Raw genomic sequence first — 17,252 nt, 5'->3', positions numbered from 1 at the left:
TATCTCGAGCCACTGAGCACCCCCATCTTGGCGAGCCCCGTGCCCCTGAGGGGCGAGATCACATGGGGTCCCGGAGCCCACTTAGCGCAGTCTGGGCCCGGGTCTGGGTCTCCCTGAGCCAAGAGCACATGGGACAAACCCACAAGGAAAAGTTGGATCCTGGATTCTTGTTCATTCCTGAGAGCGCCCCTTCCTACCGCCCTTCTGCAGGGAGCTGGCAGTTGAGGAGCTGGGCAAGCACAGTAGTCATTCAGTGTTTGGGAAGTGACTTTGAACACAAATAAAAATCTTGATTGGTGAAAATGTCCCCCAGCACTTTCTCTACAGGAATGAATGATTGGAAACCATGTAAATGGAAACCCCTGGAAACAGTGCAATTGATCTTACAAATACATCAGATGGTACAGTGTTCAATGAAGAAAGTGGAATATAAAACTCTCCAGATAGTGTTATTTCAGCATGGATAGAAAATATGAATGAACAAACCTAGTGTGCATGTGGCATAGAATGGAGAAATTACTTGGTGTCAAGTGGAATACTATACAGCAGTGACAACGTGGTTTAGTTCTGCATGCTTTTTGTCAGGTGGGCCCTGGCTCTCTGTGGGTCTGCTAGACTTAAGCGACTGCTAGACATAAGCAGCCTGTTCAGCCACCTTTATGGTTACCTGCAGGTCTACATTCCCATACAAAGGTCAGAACTGCCCAGTCACAGTCATATGAGCTAAACGTTACAAGGTGCATTTCATATAATCAAGAGCAGAAAGTTTGATCACTCTGGGGAGGGTTTGCATCAAGAGGTATGACTAGGAATGCTGGGAGCACTGAGGACAGATGCATAAACTTACTCCCAACTCATATATCATGAGGTATGACTGGGAATGCCTGGGGGGCCGAGGACTGATGTATGACAAGGGACCCCAGAAGCTGATCAGTGGAATGCCTTGTTGATAAGATTAGAACCATAGTTTGGAGTCTGGGGTCTAGTTTTGATGACAACACTTGGTCATCAAGCTGATAACATGGTCAGCAGACTCGTGTCCCCCAAGCCCTAGATAACATTCCTTATTTTCACCCATTCTTTTCTCCTTGTCCTCCTAACACACATAGCTGATGCTCTATGATTATTCTATAGATAAAAATGGCCAGGATCTTGCTCTCAGCAGCATCCTGCCTTGTGCAGCCTGCTCCATGACTCCTGTGTCTTTATCAGTGTGGTGTTGCATGAGGCAACACCTGTCGTCTTACAGGGCCAGGATGAGCCTCAGAAATGGGATGAATGCCCAGTCTGGCCTGTGGTGGCCCTGGCGGGGCCCTTCTGCAAGCTTTTGCAGTGTGAGTGGAAAATTCAAGATTCTAGAGCTCCTCTCTTCCCCTCACCTCTGTCCCCTGCCCCTTTCCCATAGACGCCTCTCATAACCCTCCTCTGAGCCTCATTTGCCACCACTTGTAAACATCACTCTCATTGCAGTGCTTGGCACAATAAAGGATTTTCTGCTACAAATGGTGGAGCTGCCTGTGTCCTGTGTCAGTTCTGTTTTGAGATGATTAAGAGGAACAGCTAGGGAGACAGGTGCAAAGACACGAGGGTCATCTGTTTCTGGTGACACCTCAGTTGGGGAAATGATACCCAGCCCTGATTTCTAAGATTTTCCCCTCAAACACCTCAAACGTCAAAGAACATTGACGTGAAACCCAACACTGTGAAGAGAGTTGAGAGAGCTGTAAAGGGCTTTCTTAATGCTGCAACCTCGCCAATGAGGATCGCTTTCTGATGTTCTGCCTTCTGACATTCATCTCCACCCCTGCTCTTCAGGACTGACTCCCCCTCCTGTCTCGGGCCCTGCCCCTGAGGGTGCCCTCCTGCCTGTGCCTGCAAAGGTCTACAAAAAAAAAATACTGTGACCCCCTGGTTGGCCTTCTTGATATAGGGGTAGAGAAGAATCCCCCCGGGTTCTTCTTGTGCTGGTCCAGGAATTAAAGCAGTGTCAGAAAGATGAGCAGAAAAAAAGAACAAACTTAACTGCAGATGTGTGGAGAATCTACATGGCTGTAAAGTCTAAAGCAAACAGGACAATCTGAATGTGTATTTCCCGAGCAAAGGAGTGGGTGGGGGCCTGGGGCTTCAGGGAGACAAGAGGGGTGCTCACGAGACAAAAGGGCCTGTTGCCTGTGATTACAGGCTGCCTGCACATAGCAGCTTTCTTCAGCAGTGGGGTTGTTTCTGAAAGGGAAAAAGAAAACATAAACCTGGGTAATACTCCCAAATTTCATTCTTCTAGCTCATTAAGGGAGTGGTACCAGTTTCTCTGAAACTTCAGGGCCTCGATTGACCTCAGTGTGAAATAATCCACATGCCAAGAACACGTCTTAGGGAGGCCTCTCCTTTAATGACTTCTCACCCCCAGTCCTGTCCCTTGGGGAGCACCTGATCTAGGAACAGGCAGGGAGCTTTCCTGCTGTGCTTTTGCGCTGATCTAGGGCTACGCTCCCCGCTTCTGAGCCACCCCCAGCTCAGCCGCATGCAGTCAGGGCTGGGGCATTTTTGCAGGGGATGAGCAGTGACACAGCACCTCAAGACAGAGCAGATATTGTTCTTGAATCTCTCAGTTTCATTTTCCACACCTTCACTTTTTTTCAGAATTGAACATGATTATAGGAACTTTTTATGAAATTAAAATTTATAGTTACCAACAGTCATAACAGCGAGGATGTAAAGTCACATAATCATCACTTCTTTTCCATAGGCCCTTTTTTTCCATCCGATTACCATGATGTGAACTATGACAGTTCAATTCTACAATTGACTTATAAATATAATTTCCTGTTTAAATTTAGGTCATTAAAAATGTGTGAGCTGGTGGGAAAAAAAAAAACACAAATAACTCATCCAGATGTATTTAATAAAAAAACAATAAAGAGGAAAGGAATCACCTCCTTTTATATAAATAAGAAGACGCAACCCAGCACACATGAGCTTTCAAGATAAGCAATAATTAGTCCTCAAGTAGGAGGGCTTGACAGCACTATTCTTCACACAGAGTTGACCCTAATCTTATCTGATAATTGAAGTGACCATCTGTGTTAGTTTATTGGACTTATCCAGAGGAAAAACAAACTTCTCCCATCTTCATGACAGGAAAAGTCTCGCAATCTGGCGCTAGGCTCCCCCCATCCGCAGGAACGGGAGATAAGGTGCTATCTCCCCTCATTTCTATGTTTCATGAGAGAGAGCAAGTATTGACAACGATAAGTTTTTTAAGTAATTCTATGAGAAAATTGATGGTAGGGAACGCTCTTCCTCTGATGTCAATGAAGAGAATGAAACCTCTTGTTTTTAATTAGTGTTGGCTTCACAAGGCCCTCCGGTATGGGTGGAAAACATTGTGATGCAGGGTCAGCTACAGCAGGAGACTATTTGGCTCTTGCTGAGTGTCGGTGAAAGTCCAAGCAGGGAGTGGAAAGCAGAGGCCAAAGGGCAGAGGGGGAGCCCTGTGAGGCAGGTGGAGAAGAAATGCATGATGAGGAGGAAGCCTGTGGCTGCTGGTCAAGCTGCAGGCCGTCTGTCTCCCATTTCTGTGGCTGCCGGGGTACCTCATTCTCTTGCCCTGACCCGCTGGCTGAAAACCATGTCCCCAGCACAACTCTCCGGAGTGATAGCAGCCTGCATTTAAGCTGTGCCCACCGCACACCAGGCTCTGCTCCGAACACGTGTTTACTGAGTGGCTCCACACAGCAATCCAGGGGACAGGAATTTTTCTATTGGGGACTATAGGGGACATAAAAATGTGCCAGATGAGTTCCCCAACTTCAGTTTAAAAGAGTGTATGATTCGGGCCTCCCTGGTGGCGCAGCGGTTGAGCGCTGGGTTGCGAAGCTGCCCGCAGCCTCTGCAACGCCAGTTCGATCCCCGGCTGCTCCCCGGCCACAGGTGGAGGGTCCCACATGGCGCGCAGACCTCTCCTGCCGCCTGCTGCTCCCCTCAGCAGTGTACTTCATCAGTCTGCCTGTTCTGTTCCCCACTCTGGCTCTGGTGAATTCTCTCACCCTCCCTCACTTCTGACTGTACCCAGTGCTTGTATAAATAAATAAATAAATCTTTAAAAAATAAAAAAATAAAAGAGTGTATGATTCAAGAGAAAAAGTAACGCCTGTACGGAAAGAGCTAGAATGCAAATACTACAGACTCCTTTTGATGCACCCTGTTAGGGAGAATGAAAATGAAGTAACACAGGGAAAGCCCTGGAAGGGTGACCTGAACAGGGAACATGTTCAGTGAACGGCAGTAGTCACTGCTATTATTTTGCAGTATGTGTAAATACTGCCTCCTTGACTTGACAAGGGACTCTTGAAGGTGGGAAAATATATTCTATTCTCCCAGCCCTAAGGCAGACCCTTATATAGAGTTGGTAGGTATTCAATAATGATTCCCAGAAGGTAAGAGTTATTGGTTCCCTAGAAGTAGATGCAACCTTTACACAGTAGTGTAGTTTCAACAATATTGGGAGTTGAGTTACCTCTAAGTTCGTATTACAGCAGTCAATCAATTGTTGGCTTTAGGCAAGAAAAAAAATAAAACAAATGATTTTCATTTAAAACTGGGTTTCTTACCTATTTCTCTACATGAAACAGTAGATAAATGCACTTTGGCAACTGATACATCTCAGTTATGCATGTAAATAGGATTATCAATAAATAGAGGTGAAACAGTAAAAAAAAAAAAAAAAAAAGGTAGGTACAACTTGCTATTCTCCCACTCAGGCATGATCTCTTTTAGGGGTAGAACTTTGACTAAACTTTCTCTGTCCTCCTTAATTTTATTGTTAGCATTTCAATTTCTTTAGAGACTGTATTGATTATTTGAATTTTGCTAGAAAATTTTACTTATCACTTAGGTTTTCACATTAATGGCATAAAGCTGTATATAGTATTCTCTCTCAATTTTCTAATCTTCTTGGTAATTGTCGTCTGTTTATATGTGCTCAGTATGTATTTGTTGACAGTCTGATGGATGGCTTTAGTTTATGGTAGCAGAATGATCTAGTGAGTGCATTCGGATAGCTACTTCCTAGGGAAGACGTGTGTGATAACAATTTGGGTGCTTGGTTTATGCCAAGTCTCTCTGCCCTGGTCTGAGGGATTACCCAAATGGTTTCAGGCATGGAAGCAATTCCTGGCAGGTGTGGGAGGACAGTCACTAATATCTGGAGCAGAGTTACCTAGAATCTTTAGGAAGGGAGAGAGTCCTTTTTGGATATCAGGATCCTACCTGAGAACATTGGTATGATTTGGGGGCTCTCCAAGGACCACTGGGTTGCCAATTTCACGTAACCTTGCAGTAAAGTCCAAACATTCATCATCACCAATGCAGACAATTGAGATGACAGCCTTGCCTCTAGAAGGTCACCTTGACAAGACCCTCTGGGATAGAGGAAAATGTGCAAACTTCCAGATTCCTTACCAAAATTTCTTATCCCTTACTCAGATGGCAAGGTATCTTCTTGGAAAACATTTGAGATCCAAGGGAATGTGTGAAGAGGGGAGACAAGAATTAGGGAGACATGGTGGCTGAGTTCCCCCCCTATTGCAGGGAAGTGAGACAAAGATCTGAAAACCAGAGGAAGAATAAGATGATTTGATCTTGGGGGTCATCTGGAGTATTATGATTCTTTTAGTTTCAATAATGTGCATAGAATATTCTTCACCGAATAATGGAGCATGTTTAGATATTTAGAAAGGAAGCTAGAAGAGATTCAGCCACCCCTCAGCCTTATATAAGGGATATAATGGAATAATGTAAGTGGTATGTCAAGCTAAATGTTTTTATTTTGTTTGTTTGTTTGTTTTTTCCAGACATTGTGAGTGTAAATTAAATAGAGCCCTGCTTGGGATAGTAGTGTGACATCTTTGGCTAGTCCTTGTGTCCACTCATTTTTGACCATTTGCCACTGAACCATTCATAAGGATGAGCTGATCTCCTTCATCCTTAAAATGAGCAAGTATTTGTTGTGGGTGCTTCTCACACCGATACTCAAACAAGCCAAGCCCTTTAGCTCTACAATAGTGGGAGGCCTCAGTGGTGACCAGGGCACCCCAGTCTCCCTGTAAGACTGGGCATGGTCAGCATCCTGTCTCAGCAGTCCCACAATGACTGCCTCCCCGCTGCACTCTGGATTCTCCTGTCCTTCCTGTCTGCTGTAGGAAGGCACTAGCTAATTATTTCTTTTTCCAACTTTCTTTGCAAAATGTTTTCTATAGAAACAGAACCAATGGTTAAGTAAATATTATTTCTGGAACTCAGCTATTTGCAAGAGATAGTACCTCAGGCCCACAAGGAAAACATTTCTATCATCACAACTTTGGGGCTTCAGTGGGAAAAGGGTGACAACATTTTTCCATTTCGACAGCCGTTTCTTATCTAAAATTACTAAATGGTGAGCAGAACTGTCCTCTGTAGACTTTTCTCAACTACATGCGCCAAAGCAAACACATGGAGTTTGGCCACGTTGCTGTAGTAGTTTACATGCAGGCAAATCTGAACGGAGAAAATACATCAGAAATAACGCTCTGATGGCATCAGTCTAATGACACAGAAAATGCACCCCAGGCTGGTCCAGGGCCATCCCTGAATTAGGGAGGCACCCTCAAAATAGAATGAGAACAGTTTTTCACTAAAAATAAAAATATTGTATTCAGCTTTACATGATTACTGATGAACTTTCATTGAAAAAGTATTTTCTGAAATAAAATCCATCAAGTCAATTTAATTCCTTATTTTTTTAATTTAATTTTTTAAATTTAATTCCTTATTTTTATTGTTAAATCATTTAGATTTTTCTAAAAGTTAATGAAACATTTTCCATTTTTATTTTTCAAAATTATTTTCCATTAAAAGTTTATAATGAAGAATAAATTAATTAGCTTTGTCATCATCAAATTTTGATGACTGTGGCTCTTGCCACTGAATTTTCTTTTTTGGCCAGATCCAAAAGTTTCCTTTTCTTTTTCTTTATGTTTTGTTTTTTCCCCTCCTTGTAGTTAAGTTCAATATCCCAGACTTAAATTTTGCAGGTCTGAATTTTGCCAACAGAATTTCTCAAAATCATTTTTCAGTGAGTGACAAAGTTTACAATGTGCAGTTCTAGATATTATATAGATAGTTGTGTGGATTATTTCTACCTGTCATATTCATTATAATTGGATAAAATGTTACATGATTTATTTTTAGCATCACTATTTTCAGAATTTCCTCAATGACCCTCCCTTTATGTAAGAATAAAATAGTAAAATTAGACATTAAATAAGTGCAGGAAATATAGTAGATATTTCCACAGCTAATTTTCAAACAACAGGACAATATACAAGTACAACTCTAACACCTGTGTCATCAGCCACAAGGTTTTAGGGATCAACAAGCTTTTTCCAAAAAGGGTCAAGTCTAAATATTTTTGATTTTGCAGGTCATCTGTTCTCTGTTGCAACTACTCAATTCCTTGTTTAACACGAAAGTAACCATAAGCTGTATGTAAACAAATGAGCATGGCTGTGTTCCAATAAAACTTTATTTACACAGATGGTTTTCCCAACGTCCTGAAGGCTATGCTAGCCAAGTTTTGGGATAGGGAAGTGTTTGTTGCATTTTTTTTTTATAAAAGTATCCTTTTCTTGCCATGATGGACCATGGACTACGATAAATGGAGAATGTTCATCAGAAACAATTTCTTTTCAACCAATCTTTCAGGAGTATACCTGTTAGTAAAAGCCTTGAGAGGAAATTATTCCCTACCCCCCCTGGGTTCTTTTTGTACTGGTAGAGTGAATAGATTAACATCAGACAGATTAGTAGGAGAAGACATTTACTGACAGATATATGGAGAATCTACAAGGATATACATTCTAAAATAAGTAGGACAACATAAGGGTATTTATCTTGAGCTTTAGCTTTAGCCTTTAGAGGGCCTCCCTGGTGGCACAAGGGGTTAAAGTCTCAGCACTATCAAACTATAACCAACCACTGTGGCATGAGTTCAATCCCCGGCCAGGGAGCTAATCTACATGGGACAGCAGACCTCTCCTGTCTCACCCACTGCTCCCCTCATTTTTAAATTTTCACTCCTCTTTTCATTTTTCCCTGGGTGAAATATCTGGACCTACATCTGTGTTCCCAGCCCAGATCTCTCTCCTGAACATCAGGACTGTGTACCCAAGTAGTCATTAATAATCACTTAAAAAGAAAGCCATTGAGCCTCCCCTGGTGGCACAGCGATTCAGCGCTGGGCTGCAAAGCTGCCCGCAGCCTCTGCAGCGCCGGTTCGATCCCCGGCCTCCGGCGAGGGCCCCACATGGCATGCAGACCTCTCCTGCTGCCCGCTGCTCCCCTCAGCAGTGTACTTCGGTCCTTCTGCCTGTTCTGCTCCCCACTCTGGCTCTGGTGAATTCTCTCACCCTCCCGTGTCTCTGACTGTACCCAGTGCTTGTATAAATAAATAAATAAATCTTTAAAAAAAGTTTTAAATTTTTTTAAAAAATTAAAAAAAAAAAAAGAAAGCCATCTCAAATCAGACTTTACATTCCTTCCCCAAAGCTCCTGCACTTCCCGTTCCTCTCTCAGTTACTGGTTTCGTTATTCTCTCAGTCACCTGGGTTTGGAAACGAGATGCCTGGACTTTTCTCTACCTTCCCTCCATCGCTCCTATCACGGAATAACTATTTGAGTAAATTTAAAAGTCAAAGGCTAACATGTCACTGCCCTGCTCAGACTTCTTCCATCCCTGCCCTTTGTGGCCCTGACTTCAACCTTTGAGGGTGCTGTTGGGGCTCTAACCCGCGTCCTTCCTTCCTGTGCCGCTCACTGCACACACCCCACATGGGGCATGCAAGTAATTTTCACCAATTTCTTGAGAGTTTGGCCTGAAGCTCTGATTCCAGGAGACTCAGCAGGGAAGACTGAGGGGCAGGGGGAAGAGCGGCCATTTTGCTGCTATCACTGCCCTCCCTTGAGAGGAAATTTTTGGCGTCTGGGCCGCTGGTGGCCTCCAAACAAGCCCCAAGCTTTCCCTGTTCTTTGCTACCAGCATATAAACCTCTATCTCTAAAAAAAAAAAAAAAAAAAAAAAAAAAAAAAAAAAAAATCCCTTTCTGGAACTTCAAAATCCAACTTGTTTATCCTTCAAGGTTTGACTCTGGAGACATTTCTCCCTGAAAGCTTCCCCAGCACTAATGCCCTGTTCCTTCCCACGGTCTGAAAGCATTTGCTGGTGCCTTTCCATCTGGCTGTGCTGTCTCCGGCTCCCGCACAGGCTTCCAGGAGGCACTTCTGTTCTGTTGTGTGTTTCTCCCGGTGCCTGTCAAAGGGCCTCTCAGGGAGGAGGCGCCTGCTGCTGTTTGGACAAACGCTGAGCTGCTCAAGGCCTCAAGGTCAGAAGTCACCCCCAGGTCACCTGAGCACTGCTCTCCCTGCCCCCACCCCACTAGGTCCCTGGGTGCACAAGCAGAAGCTCACCCTGAGGGGGCTCAGGCTTAGCGTGACTGGCTCTGGCCATCACATCAGGGGCAGAGACACCTCACACCCCTACGTGGGATGTTTGCGTGCGCAGTGATGGTGCCCCCAGCTCTGGCAAACTTCAGTAAATGTGTAACTCCACCACGTACCAGCTCGTTCTGTTCAGCGGCAAAGTGAGCATCGATCACCCTGACTTCCTGGAAGGAGTCCCAGCATGAGAGAGACTCTGGCTTCCTTCCCCCTGGGAGGCCCGTCTGGGGCCTCCATTCCCACGGGTTGGCCAAGTGATGCAACCCTCCTCCCCCAAGCCTGGTCACAGAACAGTCTGGGAACAGCTCCATCCCCACCCCCCAGATATAAATAGGGCCTCCCAGGCAGGCCAGGGGAAGAGGCTGCTGTGTCTTGGGGACTAAAGCAGAAGGTAAGCGAGGCCTCTCCAGCCACAGCCTCCTCAGCTCCTTCGCCCTCCTCTTCAATTCGGTCTCTCTAGGGACAGCTGAGTTGTCTTCAGGACGTAGAGGGCTGGGGGCGGGGAAGAGCTGCGGGGAGGCAGTGGCTAAATATACCCAGAAGCCAAGAACCAGGGTCGGCTCTGCCGCAGGGGACCTGACCACAGAAGACGCAGAAGTCACCTTTCCTGTGATGCCAGAGGTCCAGACATGAGCTACCTGCCCCTCAGGCCCCACCTGGGTTTCACTGGAGGAGGAGCTGCCTCTCCTCACTATTAGGACAGCATGGCCGGGTCCTCCTAGCCTTTCCAAGCAGTGCAGGATCCTCCGGAGCTGGCAAGGAACAGGGTTCTGGTGGCCAAGAGTCCACAGAGCCCTCTTCCTGCCTGAAGAACAACAAGTCTCGCTGTGCTGGCAGCAGAGCTAGGACAGAGGGAGGAACCAGGCTCAGTTAGTTCCAGGCTGGGTCCCATAGGGCTCAGATGAGGGTGGTCTCCTTGAGGTGGTGCTGCCTTTGGGCTTGGGCTAAAGACTGGGGTTGTCTGCAGCAATCAGACTCATCATTTTGTCTCCCCTTCGTTTGCTCATCTATAAAGTGGGTTTCATATCAACGCTTGGTCTCTCTTGCTTGTGAGCTTGGTGTAAATTAGAGGGCGACTTTAATGTGAGTGTGCTTTCTAAACTTTAGGGCAAACTAAAAAGGTGAATTCTTATTATTTGTTCAAGAAGCAATACAGATGACTATGGACCGGGGGTGTAGAGTTAAATCCTATTCAGTGCCTTATTAGCTGGGTGATGTTGATCAAGTTACTGAACTTCTCTGTTCCTCTGCAAAGAGACATAATTGATTCATTTAACAACTATGTGGTTACAGTCCTTAGCAGTGGTAGTTTTTACTAACCAAGTACCTACTGTACCAGGTACCTTTTTGGAAATGTGGTGTATATATATCAGTGAACACAGCAGAGCAAGAACACTGTCTTGAGAGGTTTGCATTTGTGTGTGAGAAGAAGACAATACACACAGCATGATAAATAAATAGACAGACAGACAGATGATGCAGAGTGTTACAAGGTGACAAGTGCTATGTCTGGTAAAAGGAGAGCCGAGCAGAATAAGCACATTGAGTGCCAGGAATGGCGGGATCAGTTGCTTTGTGAAATAGGGTGTCAAGGCAACTTCATTGAGAAGGTGAGGCCTACTGTGGGGATGAAATGAGTTGATATATGAAAAGCACTGAGCAGTGCCGGCAACAATAAACATCACATGAATGAGAGCTGCCATCCTCTCCACTATCGTCAAGCCATAGGGACACCTAGAAGGAGGGGCTAGTAAAGAGGGAGGCCAAGGATGGAGAGGGCATTTCTGTTCCCAGAATACCCCTTCATCCTCAGGACCCTGCAGTGTGCTGACTTAGAACGGGGCAGCAGCAACAGGTCACAGTTGAGAGCAAACGACAGCCTTGGCTTTGGAAATGATTCATGAAATTGCTTCAGCTGAAACTGCCTATGCTGTCCAGGGGCTGAAAAACAGGGCTGCATTTCCATGCACGCCCCTAAACTGCCCCCACCCTCATTACTGCAGGGTGTCTCCTCACTCAGGTTTGCACTGGTGACTCAATTTGATTTGACGTTTTATATGAGTCATGAACTAACAACTCAGGCCTGTAAAGATGGGGAGATTTTATTTTCTGCTTTTCCATGTTGTATTGCTTCTTATGAGAACAGCAGCCTGAGTCCAGGCATAGGCAGAAGGGTCAGATTGAGATCAGAAGTCAAAGTTCTTTTGGCCATTTGATAATGAGAGCAGAGCAAACACGCGATACACTGAAGTTAAGTGTCCTGTGTGGAGACCAGGTGTGGGGGACCAGACCAGGGAAAGCAAAGAGAACTGCCAATCTAAGATGGGGTGTCTGGGTGGGCACAGACGTGCAGGAAAGACTCAGGTGGTTCTGAGTCCATGGTGACTCCAGGGAGGACCCGCCCAGTTCTGGGATGGTTGGGGAAGGGGTGGGAGATGGGGAGGCTAAGACTAACTTGATAGTACAGTATTCACCTTCACAAGAAACGAGTGAGAGGTGGTATATGTTTTAGAACTAGGAAACAACCCGAGTGTCAAAAACAGACAAGTGGCTCAAGAAGATAGAGCCTATATACACAATGGAATACTACTCAGCAATCAAAAAGATAAACTCATGCCATTTGCAGCAACATGGAGGGAGCTAGACGGGCTTATACTAAGTGATATAAGCCAGACAAAGTTAATACCGATCGTGTCACTTATATGTGGAATATAGAAGAAATAAACAAAAGGTCAGACAAAAGCAAACTTTATTTTTTTAAAGATTATTTATTTATGCATACAAGAGCTGGTGTACAGGCCAGAGATGGGGGCGGGGTCGGTAAGAGGATTCACCAGAGACAGAGTGGGGAAGAGAATAGTCAAACTGACTGAAATACACTGCTGAGGGAGCAGAGGACGAGCCAAGAGAGGTCTGCTGCGTCATATGGGTTGCTGCCTGGGCCAACCAGGGATCGAACTCGTGTTGCAGAGGTTGTGGATTGCTTCATAGTGCGGTGCTTAACCCCTTGTGCCACCAGAGAGGCCCCCAAAGCAAACTTTAAAACCAAGCTTTGAAAACTGGGCTTTTAGAAGGGTAGGGGAAGGGTGAAAACAGGAGGATTGGGGAGTACAGTGGATTATGGTGGAGGACTGTGGGTGCTTCAGTGGTGGAAGGGCTATGGTGACTACACCTGGGGGGAGCCCTATACTGTCAAAACACTTGCAAGGATGTATAATAATGTTACTTCCAAAACAGTAACTAAAAAAAAAAATTAGGGGCCTCCCTGGTGACCTAGGGGTTAAGTCTCAGCACAATCATCAGTATGGCCTGAGTTTAATGCCTGGCCAGGGAGCTAACTCATACATGGTGCAGCAGACCTCTCCTGTCTCGCCCGCTCTCTCCTCAAAAGTGTATTTCAATAAATCTGCCTGTTCTGCTCCCCACTGTCTCTGGTGAATCTTCTCAACCCTCATACCTCTGGCCTGCACCCCCAGTTCTTACACACAAAAAATAAATTAGTTAATAAATTTTTGAAAATCCCATTACAAAAATTTAGAACTAAATGAACCCTCTCTAGGGAGAAAAGGCAGAGAAAGGGCTGCATTAGGCAGTCGAAGCTCCTTCTCTCCTGGGATCCATCTATCATGCAGTGTCCTCAGGCAGGTGCCTGGACTGGGTGGCTCAACCCACAGAGATCTGTTCCCTGAAGCTGGGGAGCTGCGAGTCCAGCATCACGGTGTCATCCAGGTTGGCTTCTCCTAAAGCTTTTCTCCCTGCGTGGGACAGCGCTCTTCTCCCTGCACCCTCGCACGGTCTTCTTTCTGTGTGTATCTGTTCTCGCACTTCTTCTTATAAGGGCGCTAGAGATACAGGATTAGAATCCACTCCACTGACCTCATTTAACCTAAATGGCCTCTAGACTGTCTCCAAATATGGACACATTTTGAGGTTCTGGGGATTAGGACTTCAACATAAGAATTTTTGCATGAATATCATGAACCTCAATAGAAGCTCAAAGATTTCCCTTAAAATCAAGTTCAAATGATTCCATAGTATTCTTTTATTAAGTATTTGATTATTGACTAAAGCATGATGCCACTGATTCACATAAGGTAAAGATAATACCAGCCACTCACATATGTTGTGACGACACTGATATTTTTTACTTGATCTAGTGGACACTTCCATAGTTTTCTTTAAGATTTGCAAATGTCTTAACATTAAGACATCCCAACCACTATAAAATCGTATTAAAACAAAAACACAAAATCAACCCCCTCCCAAATAAAACCCTTCAAAAACTCAGTGAGTTGCACTCCTGGACCCTATAGAGATCTTCCATGGTGCATTGAATCCAGTTCTTCTCTTCATTATTTGTGGACCAGGGCGCAGATGTCTGCTGGGCTAAATGGCTGCAAAGAATATTGGAATAACTACAAGTCTGGTTAATAACTTGTTCATAATCACCTTTCACCTTCACAAAATGGTATTTCAGGGTCCGCAGAAAGCAAGCGCCCCTCGAGATGACTCCTGCCGGCGTGAGTCTGGCGGCCGCTGTCCTTTGCCTCTGGAGCTGGGCCGGCCTGGCTGCCGGGGACCGGGTGTACATACACCCCTTCCACCTCCTCGTCTACAGCAAGAGCAGCTGTGACCAGCTGGAGAAATCCAATGCGGAGACACCCAACGACCCGACCTTCATCCCCGTCCCGATTCAGGCCAAGACATCCCCTGTGAACGAGGAGGCCCTGCGGCAGCAGCTGGTGGTGGCCGCCCAGAAGCTGGAGGCGGAAGACAAGTTGAGGGCGGCCGAGGTGGGCATGCTGCTCAACTTCATGGGCTTCCGCATGTACAAGGTGCTGAGCGAGACCTGGAGCAAGGCCGCGGGGGCAGTGCTCTCCCCCACAGCTCTCTTCGGCACCCTGGCCTCTTTCTACCTGGGAGCCTCGGACCCCACGGCCAGCAGCCTGCAGGTGTTCCTGGGGGTCCCTGGGGAGATCAAGGGCTGCACTTCCAGGCTGGATGGCCACAAGGTCCTCTCGGCTCTGCAGACCATCCAGGGCCTCCTGGTCGCCCAGGGCGGGGCTCAGGGCCAGGCCAGACTGCTCCTGTCCACCGTGGTGGGGCTGTTCACAGCTCCGGGACTGCGCCTGAAGCAGCCGTTTGTGCTGGGCTTGGCTCCCTTCGCCCCTGTCACCCTCCCACGCTCTCTAGACTTGGCCATGGACCCCGATCTCGCGGCTGAGAAGATCAACAGGTTCGTGCAGGCGGTGACAGGGTGGAAAATGAACAGCCCTTGACGGCTGTCAGTCCAGACAGCACCCTGCTCTTCAACACATATGTCCACTTCCAAGGTAGGACAAAGCCTTCATGGGCTCTGCCCCGGGGCTGGCCTCAGAGGGCGGGAGTTTCCCAGTCTCCGTGGTTTGACTGGCTGGGTGGCCAGGCCATGGAGCTGGGCAGGTGGATGTGAGGAAGTACCTGGAGACCACCCTCAATGAGGATAACAGGGGCTGCCCCACTGGGCTCCTTGGTTGAACAGCTGCCCTACTATGTGCAGCTACTATGCTGCATCCTTTTACTTTCATCATTTAATCCTCTTGTGATGCAGTGAAGAGTTGCTACTAATTTTGCTTACTGGTGAAGAATATAGTCTCAGAGAAACAAAATGATTTGCTCAAGGTGGCACAGCCACAAAGGGGACCCGGGGATCAAGTCCCACATCTCCTGACCCTGCGGCTCAGCTCCACCCTCAGTAGGGATGAGTCCTGTCTCTTGAGAAAGGTAGTTTCCTGTCTCTTGAAGTCACCATCTCAGGCCAAAATAACTGGTCTGTCTGCTTGCACGTTAGGAGGGGTCGTTACCAAAAAATCCCGACTACACAAACTCATTCAACAAATAGTCACTGAGGATTTGTTACTGTCAGATTCTGGGCTGGCTGGGTTTTCATCCGCCAAGTAAGAAGGATGTGCTGGTCCTAAGCCCGGATCACTTGTTCAACAGGGGAGAAGAATCCTGTGGGCAAATTCCTAGACCACAAAACTGCAGGTGCAGTTGTTCTTGGAAGGTGCTCTGGGCTTAGAGCACCCACAGTAGGTTTGCTGGTTAGTGGACATAAGGATTGGGGGCTACAAGGGGACAAATGCCTCCAAGTTCAGGGTGAACAGGAGAACAGGAACAAGAACAGGAGCAGCCTTGTTTGACCAGAGTTAGAAGGAAAACGTGGGACCAGAGCAGGCAGGACTGGGAAGATGGACTGGGGCCAGATTAGAGAGTGCATGTGGTGCTGGGAAGGTTGGGAGTTCATTGGTGAGTAGGTGTGAGAGGAGAAACCTGCTCAGAGGTCATCCAGGCAGCCTGTGCTGTGTGGCTTGCAGGCAGGAGGTCCACTGGAAGGTGATGAAATACTGCCAGCAAATTCTCCCAGGAGCATGTGCTAAAATAGTGGCTTTGCAACTTGATGGGGGGTTGGGGGGTGCACTTAAGGGACATTTATGAGACTCAGGACTAACCTTGATGATGATGATGAGACCATGTGTAACCTTGTGGGGGGCAGGCAGCCAAGTGAGCGAGTGGTAAAAAGGTTACAGAGCCCATTACACCTTTTTACTCTAATATCCTGGAAGTCTGTACAAGCTCCTGGGGAAAAGACCTTCAGTCTGCCTTTGGGAGCAGGGGGAAGAAGATAGGTCTGAAATCATTGAGGACCCAGCACTGTCAGGTCATGGCAGCAGAGTCCAGTGCAGGGGCCATCCCGCTCGAGACCACACCATGGGGGACAGGGAGGCCACGGGCTTGGCCTACCGTTCCTCAGAGGAGCCATGGGAGAAAACTGAGCTAGTCACGCCCCCGCCTAAAGATAAAGCCAGGAAACCACTGGTGTCCCCAGTGAGGCCCCACTCTGGAAAAGTGCCTGCCTGCATGAGACACATGCTAAAGCTAGTCAAAGAGGGGGAGAGAGAAGGAGGGCACTTAGAAGGAAAACAGACACCCCTGTGCTCGCCCAGCCTCCACCCCTTCCCGCCTCTGCTCTTGCTTTTGAATCTCTCCCTGCCTGGAGTTTCTGGCTAATGCGCACCCCTTCCTGCCCACCCATGCCTTGTCTGCTTTTGAAATTGGCCGTTTGTCTGAGCGCGCTAGGTTCCCCTTAGCCAGCCTCCCGGCAGCACCCACCTGGCCAAGCGCGACTCGGGGCCTCGGAGCCCATGGGCTCCACGCTGGCCTCTGTCCAGCACTTGCTGTCACCCCAAGCTGGGGCTGGCCCTGGCGGGTCCCACAACACCCTGAGAGTTGACTTAACCCTGAGAGATGGACTGAACCTTGGCTGAGGGGTGGAGCACTGTGTTCCTCAGGTGGGTGGGAAGGATGGGCAGCTGCCCTGTTTCGGATTCCGATGTCTTTTTGGAGGTGGTATCCTTTGTTGATGGAAAAAATAGCTTTTTTTCCCTCTAACAAACTTATAGGCCTCCTGGCAGGCGGGGGGGCAGCCGTGGAGGAGGGCGCAGCAGCTCTCGCTCACCCTCTCAGGAGCGCGCTTATCCGCCAAAGCGCTTGGGCCCAAAGAACAAGGAGGCCACTGGTCTAGCCCCCTCCCACGGGAGCCCAGGAGCCGGAGCCAGTCAGCACGCTCCCCCAGGAGTCCTGTCCTGCCCGCTCTGGGGAGCCTCTGATTCAGTAGAAAGGGGTGCGCTCTGACTCTTCAAACTGCCTCTACTCAGACTCCCCAGTGCCAGGTGCCCGGG

The 17,252-nt window shown here is 47.3% G+C and overlaps 1 protein-coding gene across 1 annotated transcript; it reads left to right on the top strand.

The window, feature by feature from the left end:
- Nucleotides 1–14,024: 14,024 nt before the first annotated feature.
- Nucleotides 14,025–14,983, top strand: LOC119256515 (angiotensinogen-like). The gene is given in 2 exon segments (XM_037524331.2): nt 14,025–14,799; nt 14,802–14,983. Coding segments are annotated over 2 exon segments (945 nt in total). The 5' UTR covers nt 14,025–14,036.
- Nucleotides 14,984–17,252: the final 2,269 nt, after the last annotated feature.

This window comes from Talpa occidentalis, unplaced genomic scaffold (assembly GCF_014898055.3).
Source record: "Talpa occidentalis isolate TD23 unplaced genomic scaffold, MPIMG_talOcc4v2.1 talOcc4.30, whole genome shotgun sequence".
NCBI classification, from domain to species: Eukaryota; Metazoa; Chordata; class Mammalia; order Eulipotyphla; family Talpidae; genus Talpa; species Talpa occidentalis.
The sequence above is the reverse complement of the archived record's forward strand: the minus strand, read 5'-3'. Positions and strand labels throughout refer to the sequence as shown.